The following is an 18,314-nucleotide window of genomic DNA, read 5'->3' as shown; positions in this document are numbered from 1 at the left end:
CCATACTCCAGAATTGGCCTCACCAATGCCTTGTACAATTTTAACATTACATCCCAACTTCTATACTCAATGTTCTGATTTATAAAGGCCAGCACACCAAAAGCTTTCTTTACCATCACGGCTGGAAGCTCCGCAGACCACAGCTCCACGGTGTTAAAGTTGGCAGTCCCAGCACTCCGGAGCTCCAACACGGCGATCCCGGTAAGGCATCGCCCGCTCCGCGATGGAATCCAGTGCTGCGTCGCTGCTGAACCTGAAGTCCAGGCCGGTCTCCGGCAGGAAAGGCCGTACCAAACCAGATGGTAGGCCGCAAGGAGAGGGGCGAAGATGCGGCTCGGAGGAATGACGCATCCTCAACCAGGTAATGACTGAGAAAAACAGTTTCCCCCATCCCCTCCACCCCCCACCCATCCCCCACATAAAAAAAGACTAAAAGACCTCCAAAACAAAACTTTAGACAGACTAAAAATGTTAAAAAAGGATGAAAGGCCGAACAGCTGCTGGTGGGGCTGCCACACTCGACGGCGCCACCACCCAAAACCACCATTTTCTTGATCTCAATATTCGTGTCCCCTACACTGATTTCACTATCGGCCATGTCCTATTCCATGGTGAATACAGAATACCTTGCCAACATCGATTTACCAATGACATTTCATTGCCCCTTTCATTGCTCCTTGCCTGATTCTTTCCTGCTTGCTTTATATTCATCAAAAGCCCTGACTGATTTAATTGTCCTAAACCTTAGATATACTTCCTTTATCTTTTTGACCAAATGTACAACCTCTCTGGTCATCCAAGATTCCTTTACCTTGCCATCTTTATCCCACCTCCTCACTAAAACATGCCAGTCCAGAACTCTAATCAGCTGGACTTTTAAACTATTCCCATATGTTTGATGTGGACTTACGCAATAACAGCTGCTACCAATTTACTCTCCCTAGGTCCCTACCTCACAATCTCCCTAGACCAATAACGTTGCAAAACCCAAAGTGCTGGAGGAACTTGTTCAAGAAGGAACTGCAGATGCTGGAAGATCGAAGGTACACAAAATTGCTGGAGAAACTCAGCGGGTGCAGCAGCATCTATGGACGAAGGAAATAGGCGACGTTTCGGACCCAAAGTGCTGGAGGAACTTCATGGATTAGGCAGCATCGCAGAAAGGAATGGACAAACAATGTTTTGGCTCAGAACCTTTGTGCAGACTCCAATAATAATGTTACAATCTTCCTTTACTCCAATTTAGTGCTTTCCTCGTATCCAGACCTCTATCCTTATTCATACTGTAACTATCTTAAAACTCATGGAGTTTAGTTTAGTTTCGAGATACAGCATGGAAACAGGCCCTTTGGCCCACCAAGTCCATGCCGACCAACAATCGCCTATGCACTAGTTCTATGTTATCAGAGTTTTGCATCCTGCCTGCATACTAGGGGAAATTTACAGACACAAATTACAGTATAAACCTGTCTGTCTATGGAGTGTAGGTAAGAAAAAGGAACACCTAGACAAAACCCACACAGTCACAAGGAGAATGTACAAACTCCTTACAGTAAACACCTGTAGTCAGGATCGAACCCATGCCTCTGCTGCTATAAGGCAGCAACCGTGGCGAGCTGTGATCACTTAATTCAACATGTTCTTCCACTGAAAGACCAGTCACGTGTAGGGCTGGTTTCCCAATATGAGGTCCAGTATAGTCTATAGTCACAGAAAAAAAAGTACACTTTGATTCCATTGTACAGTGAATAGTATCTCACACACTTTCGAAAGATTTATCAGCAATGCTACCCTCCTCAATATGCAGCCTGCCTTTGATTGCACTCACATTTCCAGAAGAGTTAAATGAAGAAAATGAAGATGAAAGGGTTTCATTTCAATTTACATTTCCTTGTGAAACAGAAGGAAGCCATTTTGGCCAATTGAGTTCTAGACAGGCTCTTTGATCAAACCTATTCCTCACTAATATTCTGTGTAATCCCATCTCCCTCACATTCGCATTAAATCTCCCTAGATTCTGCCACTCACCCACACACCTGGGGCAATTGCCATTGGCCAATTGACACAATATCTGTGTCTTTGGGATGTGGGAGAAAACCTGAGCACCCTGGGAAACCCCACATGATCCAGGGGGAACATAGAAATTCTATACAGATAGAAGCAGAGGTCAAGATTAGCGCAGGGGTCCAGATGTAGCAATTATGTTTCTTTACAATGTAAAAGGGGAACTTTGAACCCATCGACAATGCCGGCTCTAAGAGCAATCCCATCAATTCCATCCTTACCTCCACTTATTTCATGAAACCTATTGTCCTTCCAACTACTTCTCCCTAATTTCCTTACTCTAGAATTGTGAAGCAACAGTTCACCAGCTGTACCACCAAGCATCCCCTTCTGTTCCACTCCTACTATGAACAGAAAACAGTCAGAACTTGCAAAACATCCATAGGAAATCGGAAATATTAGTGTCAACCAAGAAAGCTGCCAGCACAATTTTGGCACGGAATACTACGGATCACATCTTGCCCTGCCATGCACTTGTTTTAATTATTATTGCACGAATGTCTTGTTTTTACACTGTATTTCTCTTTCCACTATCTTGTATAATTAATGTTTAATATATGTGCCCTAACGTACATGCGTTTGACAATAAACTTGACTTGACTTGACTCCAGATGGTTCTTTCTCCTGATGTATCATTCGGGTGACTCATGGCACCGTCTCAATGCTGCAAAAATTGATGCGGAACATGTAAGACAAAATCTGCTTGTCTTAAAGCCCTGTCCCACGGTGCAAGTTCATTTAAGTGCTCTCCCGAGTTTAAAAAAAATCAAACTTGTGGTAAGCACGGAAAATGAACGTAGCGGGTTTGAACGGGGAAAATGAACGGCGGGTACTCGGGAAGATTCGCAAATGGCAGGTAAGCACGGGAACCTTCGTGAAGATTTTTCAAAACGTTGAAAAATGTCCACAAGTGCCTCAAGTACCGATGAGTGGTCATTACCATAAATCTCTGAGTTCGAATCGGGGCAAATTTGGGAGAACTCTTGGAATGAACTTGCACCGTGGGACAGGGCTATTAGGAGGTTAAAGACTCAGGGACTAAAGTTAAGAAAAGAAGCACCCTCTTTGCCTTCAGTGCCCCCTCCACCCTATAAAATAAAATTAAAGGATTATAATTTATTAACATATTAATCATTAACAAAAAGTAACAGAATTATGAATCATGAATCTAACACTATATCACACACACAAACTGTTCCCCCGCAACGCTGATTACACTGCGAGAGGGATATACAAAGTCGGGTCGGGTCGGATTTACTGAAATGGCAGACGAAAAGGCTGACGTTCCGCTCCATTGCGTACTACACGTCAGCCCATTGGTTTAAGCAGGAGTGCATTATCTTGCTTGCTATAGGATCTTTGATCAAAATAGACGGTCAGCGAAGGAGATGGTCTGCGGCTGGCCTCGACTGCCTGTAAGTAAATAGCGACCCCACTCCACTGCACTCCGAGTGAAAAAGATCCATGCCGACCAAATTTTACTCGCGAAAAACTTTTCAAAATGCTGAAAATGTTTCCGCGAGCGAGCTGAGGCCACAAGTAGGCGGGAACCTCCCTCAAGCATGAATGAGAGTTCCAGCCACCTCATACGATCTCCTAGGACCTCCTGTCGACCATGCTGCGAGTTTGAGTCAAGGGCAAACTCATCTAACCTCGCAGCTTAGGTCGCGCAAGTGGGACAGCCCCTTAAAGGGCCTGTCCCACTATACGCGTTTATCCAAGAGCTCTCCCGAGTTTAAAAAAAAATCAAACTCATGGTAAGTACGTAGAATGTACATAGCGGGTACCTCGGAGCTCAGGACCTCTCTTACCGGCTCGTAACGCTAACGACAGGTACTCGGGAAACGCGGTAAACTCGTGACGATTTTTCAACGTTGAAAAATGTCCACGAGAGCCCCGAGTACCTACAAGCGGCTATTACCGTAATTCTCAGAGTTCGAATCGGGGGAAACTCGGGAGAACTCTTGAATTACCTCGTACAGTGGGACAGGCCCTTTAGGAACACATTTTCACCAAAGAGCTGTCGAAGTGGAGCAACTATCCTTACAGCAGTATTTTGAGTTCAATTAATCTCCTATAAAACTGGGATCAAATGATTTTCAGCCATTGATGGCATCAAACATTACAGAACCACATCAAGTTGATGGAGTTAAGATAGAGATCATCCATGATTTAATTGATAGAACAGGTTTTGAGTGAATGAGTCTCATCCTGTCAAACAGATTTGGGTTGGTGCCAAATGAAGATTTAGGAGCATTAACATCCTTTTATGCCAGTTGACAGTTGAAGCCTGGAAACCATGACAGAAAATGTGTTAAAGTTCAATGTGTTAAATGTGTTAAAGTTCAATAAATGATTAACCCACACATGTCTGACAATATGTGCGCTACTAACTCAGTGACATCATTTCAAGAGCAAACCTGCATTAAACAGACTACTGATATCTTTAGTCACAGACAGGGAAAGACCACCAAACAGCAACACCAAGTTAATGCTGACCATCAATCACTCATTTACACTCATCCTACATTAAACTCCCCATATCCTCATAAACTACCTCCAGATTCCATATTTGGGGTAATTTACAATGGTCTATTAATTTACCAACTTGCAAGTCTTTGGTATATAGGAGGAAACTGGAGCAAACGGAGGAAGCCTAAAGGGAAAAATGTGCAAACTCCTCACAGACAGCACTGAAGGTCAGGATCGAACCCGGGTCTCTGGTGCTGTGAGGCAGTAACTCTACTAGCTGTGCCACTACATCTCATTCCCTACGGTCCAACTCAGTGAGTTCAATCTTCAATTACATCCTTTTCCAGGCCCCCACTCCCTCATCTCTACCATGGATGTTCAGTCACTCTACACCTCCAACCACCATCAGGAAGGTCATAAAGCCTTCCGTTTCTTCCTTGACCGCAGAACCCGCCAATTTCTGCCTATGAGTACTCTCCTCTGCCTAGCAGAGCTGGTCTTTACCCTCAACAACTTCTCCTTCTTATCCAAAGCATAGCTATAGGCACTCGCATGGGCCCCAGCCATGCTTGCCTCTTTGTCGGGTAGGTCGAACAATCACTGTTCCAGGCGTACACTGGCCCTATCCCCGAACTACACCTCCGCTACATTGACGACTGCATCAGTGCTGCCTCCTGCACCCATGCAGAACTCACTGACTTCATCAACTTCAAAACTAATTTTTATCCTGCATTCAAATTCACTTGGACCATCTCCGACATCTCTCTACCATTTCTGCATCTCACTGTCCCCATCGCAGGAGACCGACTATTGACCGACATCTACTGCAAACCTACTGACTCCCATAGCTAAATACACTTCTTCCCACCCTGCTTCCTGTAAAGACTCTATCCCCTACTCCCAATTCCTCCATCTACGCCGCATCTGTGCCCAGGATGAGGTTTTACATACTAGATCATCTGAGATAGGAACATTTGAGTATAGGAGCAGGGAGGTTCTACTGCAGTTGTACATGGTCTTGGTGAGACTACACCTGGAGTATTGCATACAGTTTTGGTCTCCTAATCTGAGGAAAGACATTCTTGCCATAGAGGGAGTACAGAGAAGGTTCATCAGACTGATTCCTGGGATGTCGGGACTTTCATATGAAGAAAGACTGGATAGACTCGGCTTGTACTCGCTAGAATTTAGAAGATTGAAGGGGGATCTTATAGAAACTTACAAAATTCTTAAGCGGTTGGACAGGCTAGATGCAGGAAGATTGTTCCCGATGTTGGGGAAGTCCAGAACAAGGGGTCACAGTTTAAGGATAAGGGGGAAATCTTTTAGGACCGAGATGAGGAAAACATATTTTACACAGAGTGGTGAATCTCTGGAATTCTCTGCCACAGAAGGTAGTTGAGGCCAGTTCATTGGCTATATTTAAGATGGAGGTAGATGTGGCCCTTGTGGCTAAAGGGATCAGGGGGTATGGAGAGAAGGCAGGTACAGGATACTGAGTTGGATGATCAGCCATGATCATATTGAATGGCGGTGCAGGCTTGAAGGGCCGAATGGCCTACTCCTGCACCTATTTTCTATGTTTCTATGTTTCTAAGGGGAGAGAAAGGGAGAGAGGGGGAGAAAAGGGGGGAGAAGGAGTGGAGACACTTTTATGAAGCCAGACAACTTATAATACAGTTTAGCGGGCATTTTACATTACCGGTCGGTTTTCCTTGGTCCTGAAAACTACAATGAGCCAATTGAAATGCCCGGTCAGTGAAGGAGATTGCCTACGGCTGCCCTCGACTGCCTATAACTAAATAGCGACGCTACTTCACTGCACTACGAGTTCAAAAGAACCATGCCGACCAATTTTTACTTGACATGCCGAAAAATGGTTCTTGACCAAACTGAAGCCGTGAGTATGCAGGAACTTCCCTCAAGCATGAAGGAGAGTTCCAGTGACCTCATAGGACCTCATAGGACCACGTGTCGACCATGCTGCGAGTTTGAGTGGAGGGCAAACTCTTCTAACCTCACAGATTAGGTCACCGCAGTGGGACAGCCCCTTTAGATGTCAGGGTGATAGGGACGTGGCTGCCACACTAAAAAACTGCTGGTGTTTCCTGATTTTGAGTCAAATTGTGCTGTAGAGAGAATTGGTTAAGTGGTGGAGATGAGGAGGTCCTTAGATGGCGAGGATCCATGTGAAGTTTAACAGCTATGTAGAACTGCAAAAGGTCAATGATCTTTCACCAATACACCATCACCTTCACTGTTGACTTAGGCCTTCACAGGTCGTCCTACTCCAGAGAATTGAACATAAAAGCCTTAGGGAGGTCTAAATGGGGGTCCAGTGGAGCGCTGAGCAGGTGTTAACATAAACTGAGCCCTGTGGGAATATTTTGAAGCAGACAGGAGGCGTGGTCCCTGGCATGCTCATCTACTCTCTCAACAATCCCCAAAGTCAGATTATCCCATTTCTGTCTGAACTCACTGTGCACAAATGCCATATTTCCTTCATTGCAGCAATGACCAAATGCCAAGAAGGTTTTGTTGAATGGAAAGTGGTCCGGATCATCTTGATAAATATGTGAAAGGTGTTATAAAAGTATTTTTCTTTGCTACAATACATATTCAATACATGTCAATCCCATCTGTCATTCGCTGGCTGATATCTATCTGTCAGATCCTAGTCCCAACAATCAGCCATTCCCATCGGATGCCCACCATTTATTTACCACTTAATCTGGGGATTAGAGTCACACAGCACAGAAACAGTTCTTTTGTTTTCACCGACCAAGATGCCCATCAAAACTAGTTTGATTTGCTTGTGTTTGACCCACATCCTTTTCCCATCCATGCACCTGTCCAAACGTCTTTTGAATGGTGTGACAGTACCTGCCTCAAGCATTTCCTCTGGCAGCTAATTCCATAAATATACCCACCATTCTCTGTGTGAAGAAGTTGCCCTTCAGGTTCCTATTAAATGTATTTCTTCTCCCCTTAAACCTATGCCATCCTGATCTTGATTCCTCAATCCTAAAAAAAAATCTCTGTATTCACCCTATCATGATTTTGTACATCTATATAATATGATCACCCTTCAGTCTCCTACACTCCAGGGATTATAGTCTTAGCCAGCCCAACCTCGTGCTATAACTCAGTCCCTCAAGTCCTAGCAACATCCTCGTAAATCTTGTCTTCCACCTCTACAGATTAATGTAGGATTAGTATAAATGGGTGCTAGATTGGCTTGAATTCAGTTGGCCAAAGTACTTGCTTTCAACTGTGTGACCATAAACTCTTGGATATTCCGAGGTCACGACCATATATCACAGCTGTCACCTACCCCTTGGCTATGAAACCATGACAGGAGCATTAAGCGGTCCCTTGCAGGTCAAGATGGCCCATAGTTGGGAAGCCACAAGAAAATGAACACGGCAGTCACATCTCAACCACCAAGTATCGTCTTGGCTAATCATCTTATATCCCACTCCTCTCTGGTGCCACAATTTCTTCTGATTTTGCCTGCTTTTGTTCCCCTCACTTTCCTCCTGCCTCATCAGAACATGATTCTTTCCTAGAGCTGCACCTGTGTCATGTGCCATAGGTACATGTAAATAGGTGCATGTAAATAGGCACAGGTGCATGTAAATAGGTAAATTCCTTCAACTTGAGACAAAATTGAAAGGCTTTCAAGAGGGTGCAAAAAAAAACTGAAGAACAAATTCTCAAAATAAACTGATTTATAATAATGTTTTTTTTTTTAAATAGAGTTGACCTAGAAAATATCAGTAAGAAGGTGGGAGATGCTGAGGTTTGGATGAGAATAGTAGGAGCTCAGATACTGCTACCCATTTTAGAGGGCATGGAGGTCTGACTTCAGCAAGGATATGGGGAGAACTTGTGTGTCAGTTTCATACACTGAGTATCATGTCCAAATTATGTTGCAGAGGACACAGATGTAGATTTTGGTGGAGTAGTTTACAGGCAAAGAACGATGGACAATGAAATGGGTATCACAAAATCACATGCAAAACTTAAAGGAACATATGGAAAATTCACAAACTTGCAATACAAGTTATACCGAATGCCACTTACGAGTGTGTAACACAGGGAGATGGTGGCATTTGAAGTTTATGGAGGAAGAGAGTTCTGCCAGGGGAATATTAGAATTATTGTGTCCATGTGAGACAAAGGCAAAGCTGAAGTCTTTAGCAATAATGGAACCAAAGTGGTGCTAAGACACATATTACAAACTATGTGTCTTTTTAATGGAAGGAATAGGAATTAGAAACTCAATTCACAGTTAAATATAGATGGTTTAACCAAGCACCTCTTCATTTTCACTTCCCCTCTGCGGAAACCTCCCATGTTATCTATCTTATACCAAGGTTACAGGCCTGTTTAGCCAAATAGAAATAGCAGGAAGAGTTGAGGAAGAATTGGTGTTCATAGGAAAGCCAGGAAATAGATTTAGACTTTCTGGTGTTTAACTGAAGGAAACATTTAACAGGAAAGGGATGTGTGTGGTGAGAGATTAAAGCAAGTGGTTGCAGATTGCACTTCCTATTGAACATAACACTTGGAGCAGCCGGGAAGGTTAGCGTTCAATAAAAACATAAAATTGCACAACAAACACTTTGCTTCACAAAGGCAACATGTTAAAGAGAGCAGAAAAAATGTGTAGGACGGAACTGCAGATGCTGGTTTAAACTGAAGATAGACACAAAAAGCTGGAGTAACTCAGCGGGACAGGCAGCATCGAGACCCGAAACATCACCCATTCCTTCTCTACAGATATGCTGCCTGTCCCGCTGAGTGACTCCAACTTTGTGTGTGTACCTTCGGTTAAAGAGAGTCCTCTTCAGCCATGGGCTGAGCTTCCATCTTCATTTATAGTTCTCAATTGTACTTCAGCCCATCTTTTGTAAGGAGATTACTATTTATATAAATGCATAATTATAACATCATCAAAATAGAAATAGAGAATTTATTCTGCCAATGGTTGGAAACCTCCTGGGATAGAGTCACATGGTAAAGGATGCATCCCTCTTCCCTTCACACTGTCACATGCGGCACCTGGTCACAATGTATCACTGACACTGAGATTCGAACCAACTTTGTGGGCTGATCACATTAAGACAGATCCAATGTCTTGTCATTTGCACAAGTATAGCGAGGTACAGGTACACTTAAAATGTTTTGCTTGCAGCAACCTCAGACGACACAAAAATACATAAATTATACATGAATCACGCATAACTCTGCAGGACAGTAAAATGAAAAAGACTGCAAAATAAAAACAGGACATTAATGCAAAACACAACTAGAAATTAAATCTGCGGAGTGCAATCCAAATGAGGCTAAAAAAAACAATAAATGATAGCACTGAAAGACCTAACTCATAATTCACCAGCCAGATTAAATAAATATGAAAATTGAAAACTGTTTTAAAAATATCTTGCTAATAAATATATTTTGGAGCGTAATGCTTTTCTATATATTATTGACAGTTATAATCCATACTGCCACACTGTGGTCATAGAAGGATTGACAAGTTTTCAGTGCCAATGGGAGAATCCAACTCAAGAGAATATTGAACAGACATTGACAGGGTGATTGGAGCTGACCTCCTGCCAGGCTCACATGCTCTTTGTCAGTGGAAGTCCCAGAGCCTGGAGGTGGTGGAGGTTTAAGCCAGTGGCAGCATCTTACTCTCAGATATCACCAGTACAACAAGAACCACTGCATAGTCCACAGTCTGGAAAATGCATTTACTTAGTTTATGCCATATCATATACCAAGCCCAAGTCATTTATTTTCAACGGAGTCAAAGGATAGCCAGCGAGCAGTTAAGAGGAACTTCAATTAGCTTAAATGAATCAAATTGTTCTTAGAATAACTCCAACGTTAAAAAAAAATGGAGTAGCTTTGGTTAGCTGTTAATGGCAAGACCCTGAAAAGCATTGCTCCCTGAAAGTGGCAACACAAGTCGACAGTGTGGCAAATATTGTGTATGGTATGCCTGCTTTCATCTGTCAGAGAATTGCAGCTTTATACGATTTTGTTAAGCTGCATTTGTTTTGCGTGCAGTTCAGTTCACCCCATTGCAGTAAAAAAGTGGAGAGTTTGGAGACGTTTACCAGAATTTTGGCTGGATTTGAGGGTTTTAGCTGAAAGGAGAGGTTGGACATGCATGGATCGCTTTTCTGAAATGTCGGAGGCTGAGGGGAGACCTGAGAGTAGTATGTAAAATTATGAGAAGCATAGACAGGCTAGAAAATGAGAACCTTTTTTTCCCAGGGTGGAAATGTCAGGGTGGAAATGCCAAAGATGAGGTGAGGGGAGCAAAGTTTAGAGAAGATGTGCGGAGAAGGTTTTTTACAACCAAAAAGAGTGGTGGGTGCCCAGAACATGCTGCTAGGAGTGGGGGGGGGGGGGGGGGGGGGGGGGGACTTTAGATAGGCAGAGGCCTTTGGATAGACACATGGAGGTGCATTTCATTTCATCTGCATGACCTGCTGAGTGTTTGAGTTGAGTTGACTTTAGTTGCATTTAGCTTAATGACATGTGCACTGAGGTACACTGAAAACTTTCCAGCATTCTCTAGGATTGGTCATATTGCCTTATCACAAAGACAAATGAAAATTCAAATCACGTATGCTTGACATTAATTAACAGTGAGAAGCTTTCTCGGTCAATGAGTAAACAATCTTCAATAAATTAATAAATAATGAGAGAAGAGCTGGTGGTGGTTCTGGCAAATACATGATGATGCTGTAATTAATGTAGGATTTCAGGATCTAAACCAATGCTCCATTGTTAACGGATATTAAACAATCCTAGTCAAGAGAATAGATAATCTATGGCGAATATAAAATATTCACAGCCTCACATGCATGTGTATGGTCAGGATAGATCCACCCTGGGGTGACTAGAAATAAATGAATGGAGAAAGGTTTAGTGAAGATGTCTGGGCTGAGTTTTTTTTACAGGGTTTACAGGTTGATGGGTGCCTGGAACACACTGTCAAGGGTTCGGGTTGAGGCAGATATGATAGTGGCAGAAAGAGGATTTTGGAAAGGCACTTGGATATGAAGGGAATGGCGGGACATTAACTATGTGTCGGCAGATCAGAGTTGCTCTTGGCATCATGTTTGCATTTTGGGCCGAAGGGCCTGTTCTGTGCCGTACTGTTCTATGTTTTATGATAAATAAGAGCATAAAGCCACAGATTCAAAGAGTTATACAGTATAGAACTGACCCCTTGGCCCAAACTGCCCATGCTTTCTAAGTCATTTGTACATATTGGACAAATTAATTTGCCTGCATTTGACCCATATCCTCCTCAACACTTCCTACCCATATATCTGTCCAAATGTTGTTGAAAGTCATAATTATATTTGGTTCTATAGATTCCTCTGGCATATCCTTCCAGATATGAGTCTCCACTGCTCCAAACCAAAAACTACTAGCAAATCTCTTCTGCACCTTTTCCAAATTAATGACATCTTTCCTATAACTGGGCGGCCAAAACTACACATAGTTCTGATTAAAAAAAAGGAGCAGCTCCTGAGACCCAAGTTCAATCCTAACCTGTCTACATGGACATTGTACATTCTCCCTGCAACTGTGTTTCCTCTAGACGTCCCCCAGTTTCCTCCCACATCCCAAATACACGCTGGCAGGTTAATTGGCCACTACAAATTCTTCCTCATTGTAAGTGGCAAAAGAATCCAAGAGTTAATGAGTTTGTGAGAAAGAACAATAGTTGCCCAAGGAGAGGGGCAATGGAATTGCTCGACTCAGAGTCTGCAAAAGACTTGATAGGCAATATTACCTCTTACTGTTTCATTATAAGTAACCAGGAATCCAAAGTAATGAGTTGGTCACTTAGATTAGAGATCAGAACTTCCTTCACCAAGAGAACTGTCATGAATCAGTGGCTGAGCATATTCGAGGAGGCCAAAAGATCTTTATATATTAAATGATATATATATATACTCTATCTATATATATATCTCATCTTATCTTGGTTACTTAGTGCAGAAACTAGACTTCCTGGAGATCACGATAGCCCAACATGAATCAGGATCTCAGCACAAGCACAACAGAATAAATATACAGTACATCTGTAAAACATACAAATTATGTGGTGAAAACAATTTACATTGTAAACGCACAGTCAATGTTATCTTTAATGGATTTAGTTTCTTTAATTCTGTTTGTATATCCAATATTGACTGTCTAAAATGTCAGAGCAACATTTAATATTTTATTCAATTGCATTTTCTAAACAAGATGGAACAACCAACATCAAGACCTTTATGAAAACTACTTGCAAGATTTATGTCAGTCAGCAAATAGAATCAGGAATTCCATCAACTCCACTGACTACAAACAGTGCTCTAGGAGCTGGGACCTAAAAATAATAAATAACAACAGATAAATAATAACGTAAAATCAGAGGTAGTGCTGACTAGGGTCAAGTCCGTAAACATTGTAACCGACTCCTCAGCTTTAGTCCAGTAGTAGTTGGCTTGTCTAGCTCAGTCCTTCACCTAACTTAATTAATCCGGTAAGCAAAGCAACTGAGCAAAACACAAAGTGCTGGGGTAACTCAGCGCGCCAAGAAAGCATTGCTGGAAGACGTGGGTAGGTGACTCTTTTGGTCGAAACACTTCTTCGGACTGAAATTGTATTTTTATTTTTTTCAGTATTCATTTTAAATGGTTTAATTAATAAATACGAAATTCAAGTAACCGTAAAAAGAATACTTTTTGAACTTTTGATCCCAGAGCTAAGATACAGATCAAAGATAATCTAACTAGATAATAGAAAATGCTTTAGCATCTGAATGTCCTATTCGGGGAAGTATCATTTGGAAAATGGCAGATGTGTCGATCAAAGTTGGACTTTGGGAGCCCTTTGGATGCAAAATATCATGAGGTGATGAGGACTCCAAGGTAGTCAGAAGGTTACAAACCTAACCAGTTGTAGAAAATATCAGGGGGTGTTTTTAAGTAAAGGCAGATACTATTTTTTGCAGAAACTTGTGAATTGGATGCAAGGACATGAATCATTTTGATGATTTGTGAGGTGAAGAACCATCTCTTGGATAGTTTTTCTATCTCCCTTCAGGTGTCCCATGGCATCTTATTATGTATAACATTGTCAATGCACATTAGAAGTTGAACTGAGTGCCCAGGCGTTTTCATTGTGGGAATGTTCAGACAAGAAAATACTTGCTCGTGTTAAGTTCAATGTTGCAAAGTTTGTTTGTTGATTACAAGTCAGGTTACTTCACTGACATAGGAACCAAGAAATGCACGAGACCTGATCAAGGTGACTTTGCTTTAGAGTCCTTCAATCACTTCATAGAGTTTTACTGTTTGCTTGTCATGGTATTGGGTCCTATTATACCACAGATGGCCCCATCTTCTTGTATCCTCTGATTGTACAAGGCTGTTGTCTCACTTGCTACCACTGGAGAAAGAAGGGAGCAGAAAATTCAAAAGGAAATTTGGAAGAAACTTCTTAACACAAAGAATGGCGAGATTGTGAAGTCGCTGCCCCAGGGAATGGTTACAGTGAATGGTATCCATGTGTTCAAGGTAAGGTTAGGTAAGTACAAGAGGGAGAAGAAACCAGAGCACAGCACCGCTACATGTAGACAAAAGAAAATTGGAGGAGGCTTGAGCCAAACATTAATACCAAGCTGGATTGGTTGGGGAAATACCATAAACCCAATGCAATCTAACAGAGCTACATTAGGTGAGGGAGACACTGATTGAGCTTGTATTTCCTTCAGTCTGAGGTGATCTAATGCACGTGTGCAAGATGATTGAAGGAATAATAAGTAGAAATTATTACACTAGTTGAGGAACATGGAACAATACATAATGTTAACCTTAAAATAGCCCAATTGCATTGGGGTGATGACAGAAGTGCTTCTTGACAGATAGGCTGTGGAATTGTAGAATGGTTCCCACTCTCCCTGCCCCACCACCGTTTGCTACCCTTTGTTACCCAACAATGAAGAAATCATTCAGGCAAAGCATGGTAAGCTTCAAAATGGACTGATTTGTTACATAAAGTTATTAAGACAGACATACTGTAGATGGAGAAGGTGGGTGTATGGAGATAAGATACAGATCAAACATGATCTAATTAGGTAACATAAGGCTTCAAGCATCTGAATGCCCTGTCCCTGGGAGCATCATTTAAAAAACTGTAGACTCTTTAGATGAGGTAATAACAAGCCATAGAAGCCCAACTATTGCACAAAGGTGGCTCATTGGGCTAAATTTAATTGGATAAGATTCAGATAGTATGTGTGTAGGGTGTTTACTTGCATATCAGGGTACCTATGAAGAGCGAACCACTTCCTGAGATACAAAGTACATAAGGCCCAGCGAATAGCCCCACATATCAAATCTATTTCTTACAGCGTGATTCTTCCAAGTCTCAGTGTTCCCAATATCCCCCAAATGATTTTGATGTCAAGATGTTGTGCGGAAGAATTTCTATCACTTTTTTTACTCTGAAACAAAATCAGTGCACCCCATCCAACATGTAAGTCCAGTAATGACGGACTTACGTAAGCATAAACATCAGGCTCAAGTTGAACGGTGGATGGAGAGAGTCAAGAGAAGATTATTGTGTGCTGTTTTGGTGCCCTAATTTGAAGAAGGACTTTCTTGCTATTGAGGGAATGCAGCGTATGTTTACAAGGTTAATTCCCAGGATGGCGGGACTGTCATATGCTGAGAGAATGGAATGGCTGGGCTTGTATACTTTGGAATTTAGAAGGATGAGAGGGCACCTTATTGAAACATATAAGATTATTAAGGGTTTGGACTTGCTAGAAGCAGGAAACATGTCCCTGAGTCCAGAACCAGGGGCCACAGTTTAAGAATAAGAGGTAATCCATTTAGAACAGAGATGAGAAAAAATATTTTCACACAGAGAGTTGTGAGTCTGTGGAATTCTCTGCCTCAGAGGGCAGTGGAGGCCTGTCCTCTAGATACTTTCAAGAAAGAGCTCGATAGGGCTCTTAAAGATAGTGGAGTCAGGGGATATGAGGAGAAGGCAGGAATGGGGTACTGATTGGGGATGATCAGCAATTATCACATTGAATGGTGGTGCTTGCTCGAAGGGCCAAATGGCCTACTCCTACCCCTATTGTCTATTTTCTGTCAGTGTATCATACCCTGTGGAGATATTTCAATCCGATTAAGGGTCTCGACCCAAAACGTCAACTATTCCTTTTCTCTAGGGAGGCTGCCTGACCCACTCAGTTACTCCAAAACTTTGTATCTATCTTTGGAGATATTTGTATGTCAGGAGTAGAAATCCTTAGCAGCTCGAGATCCAATTTAGCCAGTTGTGCATAGTGATGTCCTGTTGATCATCTTATAAAAGGCCCTGCAAGGCATCTGCAGTGTAATTTCCTCATGGTTTAATCAGTCTGTCCAAAATTCATTTGAGATCGGTATCCTTTCTGATATCTAATCGGCATTGACCTTTGGGATTGACAAACTTCTCCATATGCAACATAGTTCATTGGCCTGCCCTCTTTACTGTTTACCCTTTCCCGTGCAGTCAGTGATTCATGTGCACTGAGCAAAGTCTCCGACTGATGCCAGACCTCGACAGTATCACAACTTTCCTGGCTGTAGTCTTCTTTCAGGACGTCCCCTCGAAGGTTTTCAAAATTCTGCAGGGAGAAGATACAAAAGCATCAACATTATAACGTCCTTTATCTCTTCATAACCTGAATCATTGATCACAGTTCCTTCTACTCCAATGCAATCTCTCCCTGCTGAAACACTGAGCTCCAGCAGTTGCCAAGTCTGTTCGTCTCTGAATTTCTGATCTCATTCCAAATCACGAGCCACCGAGAGGACATGTCTCCATCACTTCTGTTTAATGATTTGTACCCAAGGGTGTGGAGAGGTGGTGAGGTTGAGGTTTTTGGCATTATACTCCTTTACATTAGAATACTTTACAAGGTTGGAGCCCAAGTTACAGCGTTGCTGAAAGGCTAATGTAGGGGGAGATGTTCAGATGTTCATGTATCCATGGCTCTGAACTTGCATCGTCGACTTAAATTAACTGAAAACTGAAATTTGAAGTCCAAGACGGCCACACCACTTCTGTCTGCACTTGGTTTTGCTTGACAGGTGGCTAAATTGAAGGATTGGTCCAGATTATAAAGCACTGGTTAAAAATGACTGCATGTGCAGTTCAGGGCGCTGTGCTAGAGAAATAATGTGATTGCATTGGAGAGAATGCAGAGGAGATTCACCAGGATGTATCAAGATTTCAACATTACAGTTACAACGAGAGACTGGATTGGCAGGGCTTGTTTCCCTAGAGTGGAGGAGGCTGAAGGGGGAACCTGGTAGAGATATCCATCTTTAAGTGGAGGATAGACAGGATAGATTGTCAGAACCCTTGTTCTTTGGGTTGAGTATCTAAAACTAGAGGATAAAGATATAAGGTCAGTGAGAGGTAGAAGGTTTAGAGGGGAACAGAAGGGGATACCTTTCACACAGAGTTGCTGGAATCTGGAATGCACTGCCTGAAGAGGTGGTGGAGGCAGGTACTCTCATAATGTTTAAGAAGCATCAGAAAATGCAATTGAATGGCCAATGCACAAACAAAATGCTGGTAAAGAGCATTAGTATCGTTCAGTACAATGGCTGGCATAGATAAGGTGGGCTGAAAGGCCCATTTATGCATTGCATGAGCCTATGACTTTTCAATCAGGTGTCCCAAGGTCCCCGCCATCAATAGATGTCTGTCTCCATACACTCCGATTTCTCCACGTGGTACAAATAAACAGATGAGAGCACAGGATGCAGCAACATTTATAGGAGCCAGGCTGAAGATGTGCTCTAAAACTTGCTGTGCCTCCCATGAAGCACTTCCTGCACAGTTACAAGACTAAAATCTACACCACCGTTTGGAGCATAGTCTGGGGTATTCTCTGTTCACACAAACAAGGTCATATCCATCCAGCTAATCTCCACTCAATCAGTCCACCATCAGTCTTCAGCAAGATGATTGAAGGTGTTGTTGACTGTTCTATTGCATCTCAAATTCAAAAATAAATTACTCATTAATATCTAGTTCTGGGTTTTGCTGGGATCTTGGCTCGAGGTATCAGAGACTAAAGAGATATATTCTAGAACTGTCTTGAAATCAAGACACTGTTTGATGAGGTCAATGAACCCTGGTAAAACTGGTCAAGGCCATCAAGGAGATACCATTGCATGGAGATATCATAGCATGGAGATGTACCATTCTCAAAAGAATGCAGGTCTGCTAGCTGAAAGTCAATCATTCAAACCCCAGACACTACGGCAGAAGTTGGTCAGGGAAATATCCTTGTCACAATCTTTTAGCAATTAAAAAAAATTCCATCATAACAGAAGGGGAGATGTTTAATAATAATAATAATAATAATAATAATAATAATAATAATAATAATAATAATAATAATAATAATAATAATAATAATAATCTTATTTATATAGCACATTTTTAGTCAACTTGCATTGACCCCAAAGTGCTTCACATAATTACATTACATTTACACACAGGCAAAGGTGGGTGAAGTGTCTTGCCCAAGGACACAACGACAGTATGCACTCCAAGCGGGATTCAAACCAGCTACCTTCCGGTCGCCAGCCGAACACTTAGCCCATTGTGCCATCTGTCGTCAACATGTTTGTTGATGATTGCTCAAGTCTCAATCCCATTTGCAAGATATCAGAAAATGA

At 42.2% G+C, this 18,314-nt stretch overlaps 1 protein-coding gene across 1 annotated transcript in view; it reads right to left on the bottom strand.

Moving 5' to 3' along the window:
• Nucleotides 1–11,948: 11,948 nt before the first annotated feature.
• crfb16 (cytokine receptor family member B16) overlaps nt 11,949–18,314 on the bottom strand; it is a 44,025-nt gene continuing 37,659 nt past the window's right edge. The window contains exon 7 of the mRNA XM_055646032.1: nt 11,949–16,243. Within this exon, the coding sequence (XP_055502007.1) occupies nt 15,986–16,243 (258 nt within the window). The 3' untranslated portion in view covers nt 11,949–15,985. The remainder of the gene's footprint in view (nt 16,244–18,314) is intronic.

The sequence above is a fragment of the Leucoraja erinacea genome, chromosome 14 (genome assembly GCF_028641065.1).
Source record: "Leucoraja erinacea ecotype New England chromosome 14, Leri_hhj_1, whole genome shotgun sequence".
Lineage (NCBI taxonomy): Eukaryota > Metazoa > Chordata > Chondrichthyes > Rajiformes > Rajidae > Leucoraja > Leucoraja erinaceus.
The sequence above is the reverse complement of the archived record's forward strand: the minus strand, read 5'-3'. Positions and strand labels throughout refer to the sequence as shown.